Here is a 24,277-nt window from a genome sequence, read left to right on the forward strand (position 1 = left end):
TATCCTTTCAGCTTTCTGCACGGCGCATAAAGTGGGTGCCCCCCCCCCCCCCCAATCATCCCTCCGTCTTTCCTGATGTGGTTTTCTATATAAAAGAAAACTAAAATTGCCTGGTGTTTTGCAAACAAAATTGTTGGCCTACAGAGATACCTGACCTGCGTCATCCAAGCAAAGCTGAGGCATAAGGCAAGGGGCGTACATACGGGAAGGTACCCCTCCAATGAAACATTGTATACTCTGCTTATGTCTCGTTCAACTGGAGGCAAGTGGTTGGAAAATACTTATTGGATTTACACCAAAACTTTTATTTTCATTGGAGAGTACCTTCACGCTGATGCCTCGAGTTAAAATCAGATTAAATATTTGGAAATGGAAATATATGCTACTTAATTAAACATTATAAATCCTCTTTGATCTTGCTTTATACATTTTCCCATCTTTTTTTTTGCAGAATTTGTAAGTGTGTGTGTGTTTATGCGTTGTCCTAGTGCCCCAAGGACAACATGCAAATTCTCATATAAAACTTTCCTATATAAAAACTAGTGTATCATATTTCTTTGGTATCAAAATGAGGCTTCGTTTTGAATCATAATTCTTTCTTATCTATCTTGATGTAGTTTTGATCAGGAGCATGCATCCTCTGTACATGAAAGTTGATCTTTTTGACTTATTTCACATAAATTGTCCTAGTGACCCAAGGACTACTTGCAAATTCCCATATACATTTTCTTCTACAAAATAAAGTGTATCCTTCTTTGGTATAAAAGAGAGGCTTGATTATGAATCATAAGTCTTACTTATCTAAGTTGATACATTTTTAATCAAGACCATGCATCTTTTCTAAGGGTAATTACTTTTATGTCTTGTTTCACATGTACGATCCTAGTGGCCCATATATCGAAATTTCATCTCAATACAGTGCATTGTGTCAATTGGATGTCATTAACCACTCCTATGAAAGTTTTGACATTTCTTGTCGTTCTGGACTATGCTTCTTTCTTCTTACAGTTCCTGCGGCTGAGATCACTTGCATGATAACCGTACTCCATGGACCAAATTTTATCTGGCCGGGGATTGACCCCTTTCCCCAATTTCTGACTTTGTGAAAGATCTCAAGTGCCCTTTCAGTTAAGATACTTTTGATCACTTTAGAAGAAAGTTATATATGTAATTGTGGTCTAAGGGGCACTGGGACTATGATGCAAATTGCTGTAAAAATGAGACTTTCAGTAAAATATCTGCACATGGTCCTGATTAATTCATTGACAGGGAGGTTTGGTCGCAAATCATTTCGTCTGGGAGTCATTTCTGTGTACATGCTCTATGTTTTGAAATAAAAATGTATATGCATCTTTTGAATTCAGTGCAAAACATGATAAGTAGTAGCGAGCGTGGAGGGTGTTAGCGTGTGATACCTTGTTAGGCATCTGAACCGCCCTTATTTAGTTACGACCTGTGAATTGGAAGCTCCTAAATTCGTAATCTTACTTACGCGGTTACGCCCTACACATCGTTCCTAACCCGGAATAGCATTTAACAGAAAGACATTTTTTTTTCATTTGGCGTTCCAAAAAGACCTTGGTCGCGAACGGCCGGACCAGCTTTTGTGATAGGCCCATTCCATTCTACGTCACTTGAGCTGGGAATTTCGACTTGTATGCTGCAGGTAGATTGGTAGTGGTACTGTTAGCCCGTTTTCAGTGCAGATTCATCACTATTTCAAACCTAATGTTAGTGGTACAGTGCTCTATATAATATATTATTTACCCCTCCCCCCCCCCCAAAAAAAACTGTATTCGTGAGCATGTTCCATCCTGGTTGAATTTTCTAAATACAATTACCATAGCCTATGTAGGCTAGTGTAGTAGTACGTACAGTAGGCCTAAGTTAGTACCTAGTCTGAGTACTGTTACTAGCCTACTACTGTAGTAGCATGGTGGGCCCATAATTGACGCACCAACTTACTAAGGTAGTAAGGATTTGATTAACGATGTCCATCAACGAAATATCCAAATCACTCAACTGTATGCATTTTTCATATGTGTAGTTCCTCAGAACTAGTAATGATCTCAAAATATTGATTGAGCAGAATTTTACCACAAAATGTCTGCTGTGTCAAGTTTCATACCCCTAAATTGACATTTGTTGATATAATTATAGCCTAAGCAAACTGAGGTGTAGGACAAAGTATACATCCATTGACTTTGGATGCTGGTTGCTATGCTCTAAGCCTTTAAGCTCAGACTGGTCAGTTTCCAGAGAGTAGTGGTATTATATTGAGTAAGTTTGGTTCTTTCTAGGGAGTAAGATTTCCAAATGCCAAAAAAACATGCAAAACTGAGGGGAGGGTGTTAAAAGCTTAAAGGCATTGAAGAATCGCCCCAAACCATCTGAAAAAGTTAACTCTCCGTTGCTTGCAAGTGAAGTTTTTTTCTTGTCGCTTCAAAATGCAGACAGTAATGAAACGTGATACCTTGTTATCTGTATCTAGACCTGAGATGTCCATCGCTGCTATGTACACTGTGCTGTGGGTATTGACCATAGCTGCATGTATTGACTGTGCACTAGTGTCTAATTACAGCAAGCTGTGCGTGTATTTTCTGTTACACCTCATTCGAAACTAGGTCAGATTGCAGGCATGAGACGTTTCTTTGTGCGCAGGTCTTCAATGCCTTTAAAGAAAAATTTGATCAGCATATACCTGAATTGTATGTATGTATGTATATGTGATCTTCCCGCAAGCAGGAACTCGCGAAAGAAGCCATGGAGGCTTTTAGGCTCGCAAGCTGACCGAAGCCAATCTCTCGGCACACATTCATTTAACGTCCATGTCGGGAAGTTGTTATTGAACAACACCCTTGCCAGACGACACACATTGCTGTCGGCGGGGAATCGAAACTGGGGATCTCATGACTGGGAGACGCCGGCGTTAACCACTAGGCTATACACTCCGCCTAGTGTTTTCAAACTCATGAAATACAGTTTACAAACTCATGTACAGTTTACAAACTCAAATACAGTTACAAACTCATGAAAAAACCGCCTTGGTTTCAAACTCATGAAATACAGTATGTAACTCTGCTTGACTGCATAAAGTTTTGGTTGCCTGCTGTATTGTTGCTAGTAATGTTTGAAGGTGCCTCAATTAGGAAGGTGCCTCAATTAGTAGCAGGATAGGTAACGCAAGACCACAAGAGCGTGAGCGGGCACTTTTTTTATTTTTTATCAAATAAACTCTCAGTACATCAGGGCGAAATACTCTAATACAAACAAACAAAGTAAAATAATAATAGGCTATCTTTAACATTTCCTGAAATTTGGACATAATTCTGTTCAAAGGAAAGCAAAAATCACACCTCGACTAAATTTAAAGTTTGACTTTAGGAACTGCAGTTTGCAAAAGCTGCTGATTCGTGGTCAAAATTCACATTTAATCAAAACCGTTAACCAAGAAGCTGTTATTGTTAAACTCATACTTGTGATTAAACTGACATATCACGTATGAAAACCAACCTCCGGTGATAAACTTTTCCCCAAAATGAAAGGAAATAAACAAAATCAATTTGCATGTAGGCATAATCCTGTAATGTAAGTGGGCATCTTGACACTGGCTAGGCCTACCTTAATACTAGCTTAGGCTATTCTATTTTAGTACTGCAAATCCACCAAAAAGATCTGAAAATTGTATTTAATTTCAAACAAACCACAGCTCAAATTCAGAATGGTAAGCCTATTGTTTTGCTGCAAAGTTTCAGCGATTAATTTTTGGTTTGCTATAGCCTAGGCCTAAGAGTAGGATACCAATCTTGCCAATTTACGCCTAGCCTAAAGTAAGGCATACAGTACAGAGGCTACAACTACCGTAAGATAGATCTATGTTTCAGTAGGACTAACACTAACAGCATAGGCTACTGTAGGCCTAATTAGTAAGATATAGGCTTTATCTATTTTAAGCTATGCTTTGGTCTAACATAGGCTAGGTCTACCTTCAGCTAAGTTGTAGTTGTAGAGACACCAAGAAAGACTTTGACACTATGATGGTCTGGGTGTTACTGTAGTGTTAGTCTTACTCAAGTTCTAACTATGTATCTTCCTAGGCTAGGCATTGGCTATAAACAAGGCAAAGCTGGTCACAGGACCAAGTGACAGTACCATTAACAATCAAATGACCAGGGATGAGTGTGAGCTAGACATCCCTGGAATGTAGGCTACAATGCAGGCCTACAGATTACATGTAAATTACATAGAATTGATTAGAGTTAGCCTAGGATTAAACAGAATTACAAGGACTGCACAGGACATGTCTGTAGTAGTCATAATACCCCTACAACCAAAGTGTGTACTGTAGCATGAAGGCAATAGAGCTGGGTATCCACAACTCTATGCTAAGCTACAGCCTGGCATACCTACAGTATTTAATGCCTATACAGTAGGGCATAGTAAAGTTAGAAAAAAATGATAAAGATTACATGCTTAACAATGCTCTACTTGGTTAGCATTTTCTATGTCTTACTAAGTTACTATATTGTATAGTTTACTGTACATAGGTCAATGTGTTTAAATGGTGTAAAAATGCATAATAAATTCAATTCGTCTTCCTATAGTTCTAGTTCAACCCACCCCTCACTTCATTGGAAGGTAACAGTATTTAAGTGTTCTGTACAGATCACTGGTCAATCTTTTACAAATGTATTCAAAATGAAGGCTTCAGTTTGAAAAAAGCAACAGTTATTCTTAAGCAAGAGCTGTGTCTCATGAGAGAATCTGAAAATTCTTTGCAAGCAAAGGAGAGCATACATGTTCCAAAATCGTCAGGTTTGCCTCATTCTGCAAAATATGTTTTGGGTGGCCAGACGTCTTGCAATTATTGCGTTGTCCTCCCTGGCATAACCTCTTTCGATATTAGGGAATCCTACAGCTACACATTCTTAAAACTGTAATTGTACCTGTACTGTATTGGCTCCAATGAATGCAGACTTACATATAAAAGGCTAAAAGCATATGCTTTTTCCTACTGTACAAAACAAAAACAATTTCATTGCAGTTATATTATGATCTGATATCAACTGTACTGAAACTGTTCTTCAAATTGTTTACATTTTCATGGTATGTTCCCTGCAGGGATTCCCAAAGCTTTAAAACTTGATTCATTACTAGCCCATGTTATCTCTTTGAGTCCTTGATGTATCAGCTGAACAACTTTTTGCAGTATCGCTAATTTGCTTTGCAAAATGGTAAATTCAGAGCCTTCAAAACTGCTACACAAACATTGACACTAAGCCTTTTATTCGCTAGTGTCTTCTCAGCCATCTCCATCCCTGCCACCCCAGCTATAAGAATAGCCCATGTCATATGAAAAATACCCCAACTTACTGTCCAGCTATATAGTCTATTTACCATGTCAAATCACCATACTTTGGAGAAGTTTGTAGTTCGACCTTCGAAAAGGCACATTTTTTACTGAAAAATATAATTATCACATATTACAGCATATTTAAATTGATCTAACTCCACAACACAATGTTAGAATATTTATCTTTAATTTGTAATTACTCTTTCTGATGGGCAGGCTCTAGTGCAGATAGTCATAGTCGCAATCTATAATAGTTGCGAATCTTGCGATTACACTTTGGAAGTTCGATTAATCGCGCTCAAAACCTAAGTTGTGATTACTCGACTACAAACTAACACTACACATAAACTGCTTTTGAAAAATAGCCTTACCTATCAAAAACAACACTAAAGCAGTGTGTCAGCAAATATTGCAAAAGTACAGGTTCTCACAATGCTACACTAGCACTGTGCTGTGTTAAAAATCGACAAGCACCTGCCCCGGTACGATTCATGCGCTTACTTGTCAGTAAAACGCTTGTTCTGCAGTGCAACATTCAGTCCTAGCAATATTTGATCATTGCTCATAATCGCAAATTCGTAAGATATAAATCTTATACAGTACAACTGCCAAAGTATTTGTCATTTCTTCAAATATGTTTACAATTACTTCATTACTGGCTTGGATCACATTTATCGTATGTCTTATCGAGTGTGTCCATTGCAATGTAGTTTAATTCCAATAGCCTGCTTTCGCACTAGGCTAGAGACTTAAACCTAGAACATTGAACGTCCTTCTACAGAACACTCTTGCATACTAATCATCGCACCGCTACAAGGTGTTACGTCTATTCATTGTTTGCACATATGCTTTATTATTGCTAGTAGTTGTAGTAGCCTCATAGATTAATTCCGAAGTTTTTGATTTAAAGGATTGGTTCAGGTGTTTGACATGTCTATTTTGTATGAAAGAGCACAAAAAGAACAGTGAAGAAACTACCATGATAGCATGCTCTGTTAAGGAGTTAGGACACTTTGAAGATATCAAAATTTCTTTTCTTTTCAGGAATGTGAGGATGTGACATCACAGCTACAGTAGTCAGATTTCAGCAGTTTCTACACAATCTGATAAAACTTTAAACTTGAATATCTCTCTAACTGAGAAAGATATTTGAACAGTTTTTTCACCATTGTGTTTCTTTTATTGTCCTCTTTCATATAACATAAACATGTATGACAACTGAAGCAATCCTTTAATGTGAACAATTTTAAGAATATTAGTGATTGAAAGTTGTTCACAGTATTTGTTTGGTAGATATTTTAACCTGATTTAGATACCACATGTTACTTTTAAGACACAACAAAATACAAACACAACAAATAAAGACGTTTGGACTGTATTTAAAAATGACAGTGTTGATGTCATAACTGTAACAGAGTAATCGCGAGAAGAGAAATGCGATTTTTTAGCATGGTATTTTGTCAGTGCTCTTTTGATCTTGCATACTCGTCAGCTCCGTTAACTCGATTATAATTGTAGTAACATTCACGCCTACTGATTCAACTACTTAATTAGTTTTGCGGATGCAATTAGCTAAATTTAGCCTATAGCCTATTACAAGCTTACAGTTGGCCACTGCGTAATAAAATACATATTGCCTACCTAACCGCACTCTATGGAATGTCACGAACCGTATGCACAACAACGTCGACAACGTTCGTTCTCATCCTTTCTTTGATTCGTCCTTAGTTGTTGCACGAACAGCATGTTATGAAGCTAAGATAGCAATCGTACGTGATACGCACTTCCTATAAATAATTATTACACTGCTAATACATAACGATATTTGTTTTTAGGCCACTGCATATCTGGCTATATTACAAAATATGAAAGTTTATATTGTCCATCAGTTAAGTTTGTCAAATGTATTGAAGTCCAGACATTGGACAATAAACAAAAATCATCCTACTGGAAAAATTGTAAAAAAGCACTATGTTTGTCTCTGATATATTATGTAAAAGAACATGTAAAAGAATTCATACAGGAATCGAAATCTGCTGATAATATGATATCATATGATCAGGGGCGTAGCCAGTATGTAGCACTGTAGGCCCGGACCTACACTTTTTTTGGCCAAGTTATCTTTTTTTAAAAACACCCATAATTCAAGTCCATAAGCTTGCTGGACGAGTTTAAGAGTCTAGACAGGAAAAAACTATTGAAATGAATGTAGCAAGAATATGGCTAAATTAGGTGACCTGTTCTTCTGTCATCTACAGTAGGCTGTCATTTCTATCGCGTGCCGTTTCATTCAACACTCTACGAAAAAGTCTAGGATCCAATCTTGTCAATGTTTTAACATCTAGTTAAGAACTCGCTTACGCTGATAATATTTCAGTTCTGAAAACAGTTGAGAAATTTGCATCAGATGGCAATCGTTGGATAGCTTTCGCCTTCTCTTGTTAGGCTAACTTAAACATTTACTAGCTAAAGTTGTATAAAAGACAATTACTGGCTATGGTTGTATTAAAGACATTTCTGGCCTATCTTTGTATCTACAAGTATCAGCAGTTGAAAAGTAAGACTACTCTGTACATGTACCTTGCTAACTTTAAATACATTATGTAGTATTGAATTACGTACTATTTTAACTCGTTTGTTTTTTGGTTTAAAAGTGATATTGAATGAGGTGTCTCAAGTTAGCAAGAGGCCATTGAACCAGAATGAACACTCGGGAAAGACCGTTTCCGGCCATCTGGGGGTTTGTAAAACCAAAAACTTTCTTGTACGCTCCGCGCCAACCGATGGTGGCGCTTTGCTCAGATCGCAATATAAAGCGCTCCCCCCCCCCTTTCAAATTCCTGGCTACGTCGCTGGACACAGCATCAAATTAAATTGTAAAACCAACAAGATAGAGTTTACAATTACTTTATCAATAGCATTCAACTATCTGTTGAGTGAAGACCTGCTACAGTAGCAAGTTGTGTTTGAGCAGTTCAAAGGTCATTTGAAGCCAACATAGGTTAAAGGAAGGTATGGTGTTGTGTAATACTAAGTACTACTCCCTTCTGTTTGAAATATGGAATGTTGCAAAGGGTCAACAGTTGGCACAGTGGGGTGAGCAGTTCTATGTATTACATTGCGTACTGAATGTATGAGATTGTATAGTGCAGTAAATAACAATAGTCGGAACATTGAACTATGTCATATATAACAAATAAGGTATGGTAATTTAAAAAGGTTATTTTTCCACAAGTTTCTTCTGCTGGGAGAACTAACAATAGTAGTGCTAGCAATAAATAGTGCACAGGGTATCCAGGAACCCGCCCGACGCAATACTATACAGTATACTAAATACTATTACCTGAATCCTATGCAAAGTGTTTTTTTTTTTTTTTTTGGCAAACCGATGGTTAGGCGAGATTTCCCATTGACTTAGCGTGGTGTTTAGCTACCATGTGGTCGAAGATAACAGCAATAACGAAAGTATTCCATGGATATCTTAAAACTGCGTCACAATTTCAGCTAAAAAACAGATGGTGGCTAGATTACCCATTGACTTAGTGAAGTGTTAGGAAACCATGTGGTGAAGATAACAGCAATAATGAAAGTATTCCATGGATATCTTATAACTGCGTCACAATTTCAGCGAATAAACAGATGGTTAGGCTAGATTTCTCCATTGACTTATTGTGGTGTTAGGCTACCATGTGGAAGAAATTGAAAGAATTCTCACAATTATTAATTATTCATTCGTTTATTTCATAGAAGAAAGACTGACAAGGAATGTTACAAATGTTACTAATGGATTATAGACGGGATAACTCAAAAATAATAATCACAAGTGGCTTTTTACTAATTGTTCATTCCTTCATTTTTGTCTTTTATTGAATACATAGATCTTCCTTACAGCTAGGATCCAGGTGGAATGGAATCAAGCAGTGTGGAAGAAGTGTATCGTTTACGACAAGAGTATCGTAGCTTGCATTTGCATCTTACTTCAGGTCAGCAGAAGCTCAAAAGCAGAGTTCAGCTGTTAAAGTCAGCAAGTAACAGAGAAAGCAAACAAAGGTTAGCCATTATTACATGTAGATCATTTCAGTGATTTTTATTCAGGGATTATTTTTAACTGTAAACTTAACAAATCACCTTTAATAGTATTCTCACTCCATTGCGAGAGCAACATCACATGACTTATACTATTCTTGTGGTTCCTCGTTTCTGTTTATTTTCCAGCTTCCAATGTATGCATGATTCCCATTGATAAGGTGCACACAGATTTGACAAACTAAATAGGCCAAAGTAGGGTCAGTTTTCCGAAACTGAGGCAAGTGTTTCAACAGTAGCTGAGGTGCAACTCCTGAATTTACAGGATGCCATTGCCAAATTTTACTAAACAAACATGTGTTGTGAGCTCAAAATGTGGAAGCATAAGCTTTTACTATTATTGCTTTATATTTAGTGGTCCAGTATAGCTGCAAATGCACGACTTAGTGGAGAACAAAGCTGAAGAATATGATTCGATTCTCATCATCATGGTTGGAAGTAACTGCCATTACTTCCAAATTTGCAGCAATGTTTCAAAGGTTGGGTTTTGTCAGAATTTGGCAACAAATTTGGTCTGCTGTAGTGTCTAGTATGGACAAATTGGCCCAGTTATAGTACACTCATGCATTATGCTGATCAAAAATAACTATTTTAATTTTATTTTACACAGATTCTCAAAACGCTATCAGACTAAGACAAGTACACCAAAAGACACAGATCAGAGACACATTGGCAGAAAATTACAGAAGAGGTTCACTTCAAATCACAAAACACCTCATAGTTGTCTGAGGAGAGTTCAGAGCAATTCTTGTCAGACAACCTCTGGTAGAGCCAGCCCAAAGCATTTTCAGAGGTTACCTTCTTGTAACCAAAGTGCAGAAACAGAACCTGAAGAACTATTTAGTTCATCAGACTCAAACCAATTAGAGAATGACTCTGTCAATGCCCATTTAAGTTCAAATGAGTTGAAGCATTTGAGATATGGAAGTCAAAGGAAATATTTAGGAAGGAAGGCTAAGGAAAGGTCTGTGAAGATTGGCCAAGGTATCATCGCTGGCAGTGAGAGGAAACGTAGAGTGTCAGTAAACTGGAAAAATGGAGATTGTGATAAAAGAAAAATAAAACCAGAACTTGTTTTTACTCCTCAACCAAAGTCAATACTTCTAACACCAGGTATCAGGCAGCATGGCAAGGTAAGAGGCTCCACATTTTATAATATGTCACAGACTTCTATTTGTGAGCAATTCCAGGGCTGTCTATACTCATATAGTTGTATGTACTCTTTATCATTTCCAATTGACTTAGTTCCAAAATGTAAGGACCCTCCATAGAAGTCATTGTGTTACATTAAATTGTAGATTGATGAAATAATTAGCTGACATTAACAAGCACAGAATCAAAACATGCCCATTTCTTTGAACTGATAGTCCACTGTGTGTATGATGCACATCAAGCCTACTGTACTATACCAAAACCATTTAGCCAGAATTAAGTCACATCCAGTGACTCACCACCAACACAGAATAGTTCAAGTGATGGAGGGCAGGATTTGTACCCTGAGGTTACTTTTTGATTGACATTCAAGTCAGTACTTTATTTGCTCTTTAAAATAAAATTAAAATAAGTTTATACTTTGCCAGCAAAGGATTTCTTGATTCCTTATAGATCAAAACACTGGATTATTAAGGGTTTTACAAGTAGAACAAAACACTGCATTATCAAAGGTTATACAAGTAGAACAAAACACTGGATTATCAAGGTTATACAAGTAGAACAAAACACTGGATTATCAAGGTTATACAAGTAGAACAAAACACTGCATTATCAAGGTTATACACGTAGAACAAAACACTGGATTATCAAGGTTATACAAGTAGAACAAAACACTAGATTATCAAGGTTAGACAAGTAGAACAAAACACTGGATTATCAAAGTTATACAAGTAGAACAAAACACTGGGTTATCAAGGTTCATACAAGTAGTGCAAAACACTAGACTATCAAAGTTATACAAGTAGAACTAAACACTGGATTATCAAAGTTATACAAGTAGAACAAAACACTGGGTTATCAAGGGTTATACAAGTAGAACAAAACACTGGATTATCAAGGTTATACAAGTAGTACAAAACACTAGATTATCAAAGTTATACAAAGTAGAACTAAACACTGGGTTATCAAGGGTAAAACAAGTAGAGCAAAACACTAGAATATCAAGGGTAATACAAGTAGAACAGAACTCTGGATTATCAAGGGTTATACAAGTAGTTCTGGCTTTAGAAACTGATGATTTGGCTGATGGAGCTTTCCCGACATTTAAAATATCTTGAAAGCCAAATTCATTCAGAAGAATGATCTTTACTCAAAGTTTTCTTCTTCATGGAGCTATGATATACGTAGCTTAACTACTGCCTAAAAGATATGCATTTATTAAGCATTGAATGATGGAATGAGTTAAAACATAAAATTTAAAGCAGTTTCTGTTATATAGTTCCTACCTGTTGTAACCATGGATTATTTGTTCTGGTTTTATTAGACACCTAGCAGGGTTGCATTCGTAGAGAGACTAAACCAATCACCTACTAAGAAGTTAGACATCCTGCCAAAGGAACGATCTCTGCTTGGTTATGATTGGATTGCTGGTGTTTTGGAATCTGGTTCACAACAGGCACTTCAGTCAGATGAATTCTTCAAGGAGATCTGTCATTTTAGGAGAACACATAGAGGGCAGTGTGTTCACGAGTCAATTTTGGATGAGTAAGTTAATTTCCTATTAAAAATTTTGTGAGATCCATGACAGCTAAATTGAAATGCTACATAGAAAAATTTAGTAAGGAAAAATTGAACTTTTGAAATTATTCATTTACTCTTTTGTGGACACTCAAGAATAGAGAATTTTCTTCTCTAACTTTCTTCTCAGATGGCATCCTCTGTGTTCCTACATTGAGTATTACTGTACAATACATCCTCTCATATGGTGGCATCATCTGTGTTCCTACATTGAGTATTACTGTACAATACATCCTCTCAGATGGTGCCATCATCTGTGTTCCTACATTCTGGATTATCAAGGTTATACAAGTAGAACAAAACACTGCATTATCAAGGGTTATTTAAGTAGAAACACTGGATTATCAAGTGTTATACAAGTAGAGCAAAACACTATATTTTCAAGGTTATACAAGTAGAACAAAACACTGGATTATCAAGTGTTATACAAGTAGAACAAAACGCTGGATTATCAAGGTTATACAAGTAGAACAAAACACTGGATTATCAAGTGTTATACAAGTAGAACAAAACACTGGGTTATCAAGGGTAAAACAAGTAGAGCAAAACACTGGATTATCAAGGGTTATACTGTGATATACATCATCTGTGTTCCTACATCCAGTATTACTGTACAATATATCCCCTCAGATGGTGGCATCATCTGTGTTCCTTCAATACATCCTCTCAGATGGTGGCATCATCTGTGTTCCTTCATTGAGTATTACTGTACAATACATCCTCTCAAGTGGTGGAATCATCTGTGTTCCTACATTCAGTATTACTGTACAATACATCCTCTCAGATGGTGGCATCATCTGTGTTCCTACATTCAGTATTACTGTACAATACATCCTCTTAGATGGTGGCATCATCTGTGTTCCTTCATTGAGTATTACTGTACAATACATCCTCTCAAGTGGTGGAATCATCTGTGTTCCTACATTCAGTATTACTGTACAATACATCCTCTCAGATGGTGGCATCATCTGTGTTCCTACATTCAGTATTACTGTACAATACATCCTCTTAGATGGTGGCATCATCTGTGTTCCTTCATTGAGTATTACTGTACAATACATCCTCTCAAGTGGTGGAATCATCTGTGTTCCTACATTGAGTATTACTGTACAATACATCCTCTTAGATGGTGGCATCATATGTGTTCCTACATTCACTATTACTGTACAGTAAATCCTCTCAGATGGTGGCATCATCTGACCTTGGACATTCAGTAGTACTGTCATTGGTGAAAATAAGCAGGAGCGGAACTGCGCCTGAAACTTCCCAACTGGCTTTTCTAACTTAGTAGCAAGCGGCTAATTCCCCATATATTGTACACTGATTTCTTAATTCAATGATTTACAGTCATGCGCAATTTTGACAAAATCCTTTAGCATAAATTTTTAACTTTCAAACCGTTCGTATTGGGTGTTGTAATGTTTTCTAGAAATCATAACAGTACCCTGTTATTTTTATGTTATTTCTTAGCAGGTCTTTACAACAAGCATTGTGGACTTTGCTAGGCTTACACAACTCCTAAAGCTTCCAGGAATAAATCTGTATCGTGTGTAATCCCCTGATGTAGGCCTACTTACAGATTTAGGCTGAGAGCACAAAATTTCTAAAAATTTTGAAAAAAAAATTAACAAGTTGTAAAGATGACATTGTGAGTTTTGAATGTTTAAAATCCAAGACAAAGGAGTCTTTTAGAGTTGAGATGATAGGAATCAAATCCATTGTTCACGATTATTTGCCAATGTGCTCAGAGGTGCAGTGTGGTCCTCCTAAGCCTAGCTATTTAGCTTTTTGACGGAAGACTGGCTACCTTTGTAGCCACAGTAGTGGCATCAGTCCTTGCTAATGCTCATTTGGAATTGTTTGGGACAACATGGGTGCAGCCAGCATTTCAATGATTTTGTGACATAGTTTAGGTTGTTCATCACTTTCTTTTAGGAGATAAATTTTGTAATGTACAAAAATATTATTTTCCAGAGTGTGTTATGAAGGAGAATGTATATGTCTAGCATAATTTGGAAAGAAGTGATGTTACATTTTGTACAACCTACTACAAATACAGTCTTATATCGTTGTTATGACAAATGAATCAATGTTTTTGTCAAATAAAACCGTAATTCCGCTAGCTAAATAGCGATTAGTTTTTTTCTTAAAGTTGTCACTCATGAATAGGCTCTTCTAAGTGACACGCTTTTCATTTGGCCTTTCGTGGAAGATTTTCATGGTCTGAAGAAGCCTGCCCCTATGTCCAAGGTAAAATCTACATGCTTATGTTTTTCATTTAACTTTCAAACTGGTTCCTGGTCCCTGCCAAGTGGCTCGTAGGTCTACCAATAAGCCTGTGAGCAAGGAGACACTTTCCCCAGAAAGTGGCTCCTGAAACTCAAATTTGTGCAAACTGCAATGCATCCTCTCAGATGGTTTGCTTGTATCTTCAAATAATGACATCATGTTCAATGTTTTTATTCACTTTATACATATTTCTTTTCAGTTCCCTGCCACAAAGAGACCCTGTTGTACAGGAATCTTCCGAACTACCAGGTGATGTAGGAGCCAACTTTATGCATAAATGTAAGTACTTCCACCAAACCGTTGTTGGTCAGGCCTTTATTAAGAAATACTTCTTTTATGAGATCTAACATATAATTAAATTTCAATACCTTACACCCAGAAAACCATCACTGACGGTCAACTGGTGTCTCAAATATGGCAATGTCAGCAGGAACCAACCACCTGGTGGCTATTGACAGAATGCTGCATCCAGCATGCATCCATATCTATAACTGAGGCCCACACAAATATTACCTCTCGCAGCCAGCTAAAATATATGAATAAGTGACACAATGAGGCTTTAAGAGCTACTGTGTTTTGAATTAAATTCACTTTCCCAATTAAAGGAATAATTAAGATTGTATCACATAGCAGTATGCTATTCAAAATGGACAAATTGCTATACAAGTGCAATATGTATAGCAGTGTTTGTACACAGGAACCAAAGTATTCAATATGAGAGAAAGTCTGGAGCCTTCAAAACTGCCACAAAAAGTTTAAACACTAATAACATATTCCCTACCATTATTTGTCATTTGGTAAACCTGTTTTAATTGCAAAGCATGTAAAGGATCAGGTGGTTAGGCTTAATTTCTTGCCACATATGCTAAAAACAGCAGGAATGTTTGTTAACACTGAAAAGAGCATTCTTGTGTTTCAAGACACAAATGGTATCAATTATTTTCTGTATGATTATGTATGGATTACATTTTTAAAAGACATGTGCATATAAAAAACAAAAATTTGGTTGATCTAAGAACAGCTGTAATGGTATAGCAATGGATGTTTGGCACTTTATCTGGCAGTGAAAACAACATCAGGAAAAATAGGACTCTCAAGCAAGAGTCATGACCTTGAATTGAGTTGGATTCAATAATCATCCGAGCCAAGTGATTGAACGTCTCATACTGAACTGAGGGTAATACTGTGGCCCTTTAAAATCCCCTGACTAATATATTTGTTTTGGTTTTTTCCTAATTTGATGACAGGTGTTCATAATTATACTGTGAACAATAGACTGTTTCCAGTCCCTTTGAATGAAGCCAGAGATGGTGCAAGCTTGTGTGCTGTATGTCAGAACAAAACAGATAGCCACTCTACAAGCACTTCTCCAGCATACATCAGGTAGGTATTGACTATTACTTGAGAAGGCTGAAACAAACTGGTTAATCCAAATTTGTTAACTAATTTTCCCCATCTGGCTTGTAAGTTTACTAAGTGATACTTTGACACTAAGCTTATCTTTAGCTGGTACCAAATAGCTTTCCACTGTGTCTTTGTAAGAGTGAGTGCAAATACATAATATCCTAGAATTAAAATGAGTTTCTGCAATAGCCTAGAACTAAGAAGTGTTCTGCAATAGGGTAGAACTAAGAAGTGTTCTGCAATAGGTTAGAACTAAGAAATGTTACTGCCATAGCCTAGAACTAAGAAATTTTACTTACCTCATTATACTAGATCAACCCTAGATTCTCTCCATATCGAGTCAGACCTTAGTAGAACCAGATCAACTCTCTTCTCTCCATACTGATTCAAGCCTCAATGTACCCAGATAAACTCTAGTCTCTCCATACCAAGTCAATCCTGAGTCTAGCTAGATTAACACTAGTCTCTCCATACCCTGTCAAGTCTTAGTATTAACATCTATTCTATTTCTTGATCAGTCAGCAAACCCAGATCGACACTAGTCTCTCCATACCCTGTCAAGTCTTAGTATTAACATCTATTCTATTTCTTGATCAGAGTCAGCATACCCAAATCAACACTAGTCTCTCCATACCCTGTCAAGTCTTAGTATTAACATCTATTCTATTTCTTGATCAGAGTCAGCATACCCAAATCAACACTAGTCTCTCCATACCGAGTCAGATCTCACCGCAGGAGAAGCTTTGATCCTACAGACTCTATTGGTCTCTCAAAGGTATGGTAATACTTCACAGGAAGAGTAAATTAAGTGCATATTTTAGTGAATTCATAGAACTTTTTCTTTGTTGCTTTGGGAATCCCTCAATGTTAGAACAATCATAAGTAAATTGAAATAACCTACTCTATGTATTCCACACAAAATTTGAACAGAAAAGTAAGTTTTTTTTAATAACAGAAAGAGGTAAATGACCCTTGGGTGGTAAGTCAAGATGAGTAGTGTTATTGGCAGGCAACTGAACAAGGTAAAAGTGAAACATTAGGTTTTACTGTATTATCATTATATTGTGTACTTGAAAAATGATCTTCTTAATGTTAATAAAAATCATTGCTTACAATTGATAACTGCTTTATATTTGAGATTTAGTGATGCAACTTAAGATCAGGGAGCTAGACATATGTTGGTGTAAGGTTAGTGTGCCCTCAACCTGTCAATCAGGAGACACAAATATAAACATTCCGACCATGGAAGTTCATTTGATGTGTTACTTCTTATGTGTATCAACTTTTAAAAACTGTACACAATGTACATAATGTACAATGTACATAGACACAAGCAGCAGACGACAGGCTTTGCTATTCCTTAGCAACATGTAACAAGCGTGTAACATAGGACACTCTTCATCATTGGCATAAGTGGTACTCTTGTTAGTAGCAACACAGCTAAGGACACTCTTCATCATTGGCATAAGTGGTACTCTTGTTAGTAGCAACAACACAGCCTAGGACACTCTTGGTCATTGGTGTAAGTGGTGCTCTTTTAAGTAGTAACAACACAGCTTAGGACACATTTCATGATTGGCATAAGTGGTACTCTTGTTAGTAGCAACACAGCTTAGGACACTCTTTGTCATTGGTGTAAGTGGTACTCTTGTTAGTAGCAACACAGCTTAGGACACTCTACATCATTGGCATAAGTGGTACTCTTGTTAGTAGCAACAACACAGCTTAGGACACTCTTCATCATTGGCATAAGTGGTACTCTTGTTAGTAGCAACAACACAGCTTAGGACACTCTTCGTCATTGCATAAGTGGTACTCTTGTTAGTAGCAACAACACAGCTTAGGACACTCTTGGTCATTGGTGTAAGTGGTGCTCTTTTTAGTAGTAACAATACAGCTCAGGACACATTTCATCATTGGCATAGGTGGTACTCTTGTTAGTAGCAACACAACTTAGGACACTCTTTGTCATTGGTGTAAGTGGTACTCTTGTTAGTAGCAACACAGCTTAGGACACTCTTCATCATTGGCATAAGTGGTACTCTTGTTAGTAGCAACAACACAGCTTAGGACACTCTTCATCATTGGCATAAGTGGTACTCTTGTTAGTAGCAACAACACAGCTTAGGACACTCTTCGTCATTGGCATAAGTGGTACTCTTGTTAGTAGCAACAACACAGCTTTGGACACTCTTCGTCATTGGCATAAGTGGTACTCTTGTTAGTATCAACAACACAGCTTAGGACACTCTTCGTCATTGGTGTAAGTGGTACTCTTGTTAGTAGCAGCAACACAGCTTAGGACACTCTTCGTCATTGGCATAGGTGGTACTCTTTTTAGTAGCAACAACACAGCTTAGGGCACTCTTCGTCATTGGTGTAAGTGGTACTCTTGTTAGTAGCAGCAACACAGCTTAGGACACTCTTTGTCCTTGGCATAAGTGGTACTCTTGTTAGTACTTAGCAACAACACAGCTCAGGGCACTCTTCGTCATTGGCATAGGTGGAACTCTTGTTAGTAGCAACACAGCTTAGGACACTCTTCGTCATTGGTGTAAGTGGTACTCTTATTAGTACTTAGCAACAACACAGATAAGGACACTCTTCGTCATTGGTGTAAGTGGTACTCTTGTTAGTAGCAACAACACAGCTTAGGACACTCTTGCTTTAACTCCAAGGGGAACATTGAATTGACATTGAAGCTTCACAGGTATCATGGATATGCCAAGTGCTATCAATTTATGTGGTTGCCATGGGAACTGAGGTCAATAGTCACATGGTTAAATGTCAAATGTATATTTTATACCAGTATCCAGTCCTTTGGTACAGGCGGAGTGAAAATGAGAACATAAACCTAGCCTTTATTAAACCTAGATATTAATTAAGCCGCACTAGCCTAATCTTAACTGTTATGTTAGGCCTGTGCAAATGATTAAGGCAACTAAGCTACGAAGAATACTTTTGTGTCTGGCCTGGTCCAGAGTGTGAAAACTTGCTTTAATTGATGGGCTTTGGATTTCCGAAAATGTCTACTTTCCAGTTGCCACACTGGGTTAGACCGGCGGTAACATGCTTTGGAATAGTGCCTTAAAAATGTGAATGTGGTGTGATGTGGTTCACCTTTGCGTCCAGGTCTAGCCTATAACTTGTGAACATGTGCATGGGTACATATGATATACATACTGCATCATGCCTAGCTGCGTAGCCTTGGTCTATTCCCTCAAAGTCGGCAGAGTCTGTGTATAATTTCCTTCACGCAAGATTTGAATTTCAATGATGGGCAATGAGTGGTAATCTTTCTATTGTTAAAAGTCAGTATAAATTGAACAAAAAAAAGGGTAATTTTATCACTGTGAAAAGTACGATTCTGAAGTCAGGATTTGAAAAGATAATTTCAGAACCAGGTAACAGCATGGGCGGATACTCAGTACCAACAGGAATTATAGCCTTTTAGCTTTGTTATTAGATTGACAACCTTTATTCAGCTGGTGCCTTTTGATTGTGAAGTGGAAAGTGCCTTTTATAGCTTTGGTTGTTAACTATGCTAAAACTAGTCACCTCAACATAGGTGTTAAATTTAGTCATGTTACTAGTATGAAACAACATTGATCGAACAATCAGTAGTGTCATTTAAGATCAAACTAGGCAAGTTTTAATGAAGGGGGATTTAACAAAGATATGGACTAATGTTTGGCTTTTCATCATCATTGTCATCATCACAAGTTTCCTCCTCCATGAAGTGTAGATGCAAATAAATGGCTGTTAAAGGAAGTCCTACTTTAACTTGTTTGAGCTCTTAATTCAGCCTGGTTGCATCGGCCTGGTTGCATCACCAATCCTGTTCTTCTGTAGTTTGCATTAGAGTATAGCACTGCAAAATGTTTGAGGTTCTTGTTTAGATTTCAGATGTTGAAACTTTGTATGAATGAAGCAGCTTCATGTTCTTAGTTGCTATTTGCTGTTGATAGTTACCTTACTCAATGTGCTAATCACTGTTCTGTAAGTACAATTCTCTCCACCGCAGGCCTGATAAATTGATGATACAGTACCTCTTCAGCAATATAACTCATTTAGAAATGTAGTAATAACAGTTATCATTGTTTTCAGCATTGCTTGTCCGGTTGGCAGTGTTCCAAACCCTCTTTGATGCCAACAGCAGGATGCTTGGATATTAAAAGCTCACTTGGCTCAACTGCTGTCAGGTCAAATGTTAACCCTGAGGTGAGAATTTATGATTCATTAGTTATACTTAGAATATCAGATTCTCCTCCCTAAACTGATAAAAGCAATAAATTGTTACCACTGTAATTCACAATTGATGTCTTTCATGGATCCTACATTGATTCTCCAACTATGGATATTTTCTGTACGAACAATGCCAAAAAAATTTGCAAGTGTCATGTGTGTTAAAGAGCAATAGTAGCTTAAAAAGGGATTAAAATCTTGTGAAAACTGTTGTAGGTCTGTTACTCACAGATGGTGAATTAATAAGTAATCTGTCACCTGTTCCATGTTCTATCAACATCAGTTATGTGTTTGTTACCCATAGAATGATAGGTGGTGCTAAGTTAACAGTCACCTGGAAGTGGGGGGGGGGGGTGGCATCTGAGAACACTGAACCCTGTCTCAGTCAGATTATCCCCCTTATAATTTCAAGCCATGTAAATAAAGCAAACAAACTCTGGCAATAAAAATTTGCTGATTATCTCTTAAACATTCATACAGAATAAACAATTAAGAAATATAATTACAGGTTGATGCTGTAAATAAGACAGGAAGGCCCACTAGAGTATTAGGATGATGCTGTAGATAATGAAGGCCCACCAAAGTATGAGGCTGATGCTGTAGATAATGAAGGCCCACCAAAGTATGAGGCTGATGCTTTACATAAAATTGGAAGGCCCACCAGAGTATTAGGTTGATGCTGTAGATAAGAATGGAAGGCCCACCAGAGTATTAGGTTGATGCTGTAGATAAGGAAAGCCCACCAGAGTATTAGGATGATGCTGTAGATAATGAAGGCCCACCAAAGTATGAGGCTGATGCTTTACATAAGAATGGAAGGCCCACCAGAGTATTAGGTTGATGCTGTAGATAAGAATGGAAGGCCCACCAGAGTATTATGTTGATGCTGTAAAGACAGGAAGGCTCACCAGAGTATTAGGGTTAATTATAAGGTAATCAACTATTTAATATTCAGGCAATTCTGTAAAGAATTGGACTAGCCATAATATTAAATGAACTAAAAGACTTGGTACAGTGTTCAGCAATTTTGAAGAGCACATGAGTGGTTCTGAAATTAGAAAAGCCATTTGCGCAGACGTGTAAATGAGATGAAATGTCTTCATTAGGTTGTGACATTCTTGCTTCAGAATTTAATCTGTTCTTTTGGTCGTTTCCATCTGTCCAATGTTTGTCTTTATTTTTCTGCTAGATTGAAAACCTGCCACCAGAAACACACACAGCTGGAAGAGTTTCTCGTAAAACCCAAGAGTTGATGAACAAGTCCATTGCATTACAGCTCTATTGTCATAAACAAGCAGGAATGCATTAAGTTCCAAAAGTGTTTTTATTGGGATCCTATGAAAATGATGAAATGTTCTGATATAAGAAAGCTACTTCGAACCACTTCTTTACAAAGACCAATGAAGAGACAATATGCCATATCGCATTTTCAAAACTTTTATTTTGCATCCTTTTAGCATTGAAAAGAAATAACTTTATCATCTTTCACAAAAAGATTCTGACTCCTCTTTTTACACCTCATTGTTCCTAGTTACAGATAATTCTTTATATACATGGTAGATTAAAATATTTCCCTGTTAAATTTACAGCTTCCAGCATTTCTAGAGTGCAAATGGAAGAAGGAACAACGAATCCTTGGTCTGCTGCTACATTTAACAAAACTACAAGAAATAAAGGTGCAGTGGTTTATACACAATAAAGATAATTTGTGCTTCCATACGTGCCTTACTCGAAAAAAAGAAAAGAGAAGTATAAATGTTTGTTGGAGTTGAAATTATGTACATGAAATGTCAGAGACTTTTGAAAGTTGTCAATATGACATCCACATGATTGCATATCATATACTTTACTGGATGTAAGAGAAGCAATGGCAGCTTTTATGGTTCACATTCCCCACTACTACTACTACTTGACAAATGTATGCCTTGCTGCATTTTTTTTACAGGTTATTTCTCAGTGAGTTTGCTAAATTACTCAAATCTATACCTACAGTTGGTATTGCTTTTAGCAAAAACTGCCAAGGTATTTTTCACCTTCTAGTGACACTAAGATCTCCCAAAAGTTCAGATTTTGTCCAACATTAAAAGAGAGCTGAGGTTTCCCACTCCTGTAATATTTTATTAACAAACAATAAGTTTAATTGTTGTTTATATATAAATTATACATGATTCTTTGTGCCTTGCTCTCCGTGATTGTCTATGTTACATTTCTTTGATATTAATTTTATTGGAATAAATAAATTTGTATAAACCTATTGAAACTTTTGCAAAATTACATGAAGAATGATTGTCGATAAACACGTCTCCCTTTTTTCTTTTTCTTTTTTCCTTGAATGATTAATCAGTTAATTTTAAAATGGCAAGAGGCACCTTTTGATTTAATTATCAACACCACAAATGATTGCCCTACCATTACATAATGTCAGAGACTTATCTTAAAGTGCAACAATAGTGAATATTCTTCAATGTGATGGTCATTACTTCTTCCAGGTTTTGATGTATGGAACCTTAAGAATGTAATGCCCAACCTGTAGGACAATCTTTTACCTTTGTACACAATCAATGGCATCTCTGGGGCGTCATGTAGAGGCTCCTAGGTGTCTCACTTCATTTCCTCTTGGCTCAAAATTTTCTATTTTAATACAATTCATATGACTTCTCAAAATGATATTATACCTGCCCAAAAGTTGCTTGAATTAAATATTTACTAAAGATTTAACCAGGAATACTACTCTGGCCTTACTGTCTATGTAAATGAGATGTTAAACCTTAAATTTATCCAATATGTTAACCACCTTTGCTAACATATACTTACACTGCAAACCTTGGTATTTATTATAGTACTGCAAAAAAAAAAAAAAAATATCTGGAAATACAAAATGCCATCGCATAAAGTTGTCTTTTTCATTCCGTTGTTTGCTAATTCTATTTGCCAAAGCAATGAACACCAGACCACAATGGGGCACTGTACTGGCTAGACAGGAAGCCATTTGATGTACTCACAACTTCTGCTCTCTCTAGCAACTGAACATCTTTTTCTTTCACAAATGTTGGCATTGTGCAGACATGATGATCATCATAGAGAGCTGTACGGCCAATTCACTTCACATATCCTGCAAGTAACCACACTTTACACATCAGCAGTGGCAGCACCAGCAGTGTTTTGGTTCAGATAAAGCCCAGGGCAGTAGACACTTCCAGAGAGCCAGCTCTCAGACCAAGGTTTCTGCTGCTTGCTCCAGTTGTGCTCTGATGGAGTGGATTCCTTTCATAATTTTCTTTTGATGACCAACTAAAGTGACCCCAAGGCGTGGAAGGTCACTCTGTGACAGCATTGCTATATCTTCCAGTCTGACATATCCAGCTTCCGTAAAAGAATCTTTATATCTGTTCATCTTCAAGCTCTCCAACCATTCGTCAACTGAATGCACTTCAGTGATGTCAGTCAAGCCGTTCATGGGTAATGTTCTGATGATCAGAAAAGAAGCTGTTGTTTGCAATATGCAACAAGTGCGGTCCTCTCATTCTGTGAGGGCATGAAAAACTTCCCTATGGCATTACGTAACATATATACCTAGCCAAAAGAGAATTTTGGCGAGTAACAACTACATTTCTTAATTTTGTTGAGGCCTCTTGCACTTGAATAAATCATATTTTCAAGTCAGCTACTGCTTGTATTCCATTAAAACATATAAATGTACCCTACACCTCCCTACTACTGATGCTTGCACCCTGATTTTGACCTCAAATGATGTTCAACCTCCTCAGAAAGCTATGAGTTTCTTCTACTCATTATGGCACATAAACATACTAAATATGAAGTTCATTCACCTAACAATTTTTGAGTTATCAAGCTTACAATGTTTTCAGACTTTGACTTCCACCCACCATTTAGTTCTGTAATTATCCTGTTAACAAGCCAAGGCATCACACAGAAGCCATCACAATCACAGATTCCTATTGCCCCTGACAAGGAAATCAGTATTCAGCAATTACTGCAGAAGTGATAAAAGTTATAGTCCAGTGTACTTTTGCTTGATTTTTTATTCCATTAAAGTATTTATTCCATGAAAGGATTTCAGAAAGTCTTTTTTCATGCTGTGCTTCCTTGCAACATTACAAAAACATATTTTATTAATTCTTTGCATGTTACCCTGTGACCAGATACATA

The 24,277-nt window shown here is 37.0% G+C and overlaps 3 protein-coding genes across 14 annotated transcripts in view; 1 reads left to right on the forward strand and 2 right to left on the reverse strand.

Annotated features, from left to right (window-relative positions):
* LOC139976311 (carbohydrate sulfotransferase 11-like) overlaps positions 1-4,125 on the reverse strand; it is a 53,879-nt gene extending 49,754 nt beyond the window's left edge. The window contains exon 1 of the mRNA XM_071984989.1: positions 3,987-4,125. The gene's annotated coding sequence lies outside the window, so the exon portion shown is untranslated. The remainder of the gene's footprint in view (positions 1-3,986) is intronic.
* LOC139976309 (uncharacterized) lies at positions 1,558-22,307 on the forward strand. Of its 9 annotated transcripts, XM_071984976.1 has the most exons (10): positions 1,660-1,730; positions 9,101-9,172; positions 9,232-9,403; positions 10,050-10,572; positions 11,916-12,136; positions 14,658-14,737; positions 15,706-15,841; positions 16,541-16,637; positions 19,970-20,083; positions 21,297-22,307. In XM_071984976.1, the coding sequence occupies exons 3-10, from the start codon at positions 9,261-9,263 to the stop codon at positions 21,414-21,416; spliced, it is 1,434 nt and encodes a 477-aa protein (XP_071841077.1). In that variant the 5' UTR covers positions 1,660-1,730; positions 9,101-9,172; positions 9,232-9,260; the 3' UTR covers positions 21,417-22,307. The 9 variants fall into 9 exon arrangements, with proteins under 9 accessions (XP_071841079.1, XP_071841075.1, XP_071841083.1 ...); XM_071984978.1 differs by lacking the exon at positions 9,101-9,172 and having other exon boundaries at positions 1,558-1,666; XM_071984974.1 differs by lacking the exon at positions 9,101-9,172 and having other exon boundaries at positions 1,595-1,730.
* LOC139976305 (ephrin type-A receptor 4-like) overlaps positions 21,529-24,277 on the reverse strand; it is a 126,166-nt gene continuing 123,417 nt past the window's right edge. For all 4 annotated transcript variants that reach the window (XM_071984969.1, XM_071984968.1, XM_071984967.1 and 1 more), the window contains one exon: positions 21,529-23,574. In XM_071984969.1, coding sequence (XP_071841070.1) covers positions 23,319-23,574 — 256 coding nt within the window. In that variant the 3' untranslated portion in view covers positions 21,529-23,318. The remainder of the gene's footprint in view (positions 23,575-24,277) is intronic.

The sequence above is a fragment of the Apostichopus japonicus genome, chromosome 11, assembly GCF_037975245.1.
Source record: "Apostichopus japonicus isolate 1M-3 chromosome 11, ASM3797524v1, whole genome shotgun sequence".
Lineage (NCBI taxonomy): Eukaryota > Metazoa > Echinodermata > Holothuroidea > Aspidochirotida > Stichopodidae > Apostichopus > Apostichopus japonicus.

Excerpts from the sequence above, each read along its gene's own strand:
- LOC139976309 (XM_071984978.1), top strand. The coding sequence starts at position 9,261 with ATGGAATCAAGCAGTGTGGAAGAAGTGTATCGTTTACGACAAGAGTAT. Across the intron at positions 10,573-11,915 it reads GTATCAGGCAGCATGGCAAG|ACACCTAGCAGGGTTGCATT; the intron begins GTAAGAGGCTCC and ends TGGTTTTATTAG. Across the intron at positions 20,084-21,296 it reads GGTCAAATGTTAACCCTGAG|ATTGAAAACCTGCCACCAGA; the intron begins GTGAGAATTTAT and ends TTTTTCTGCTAG.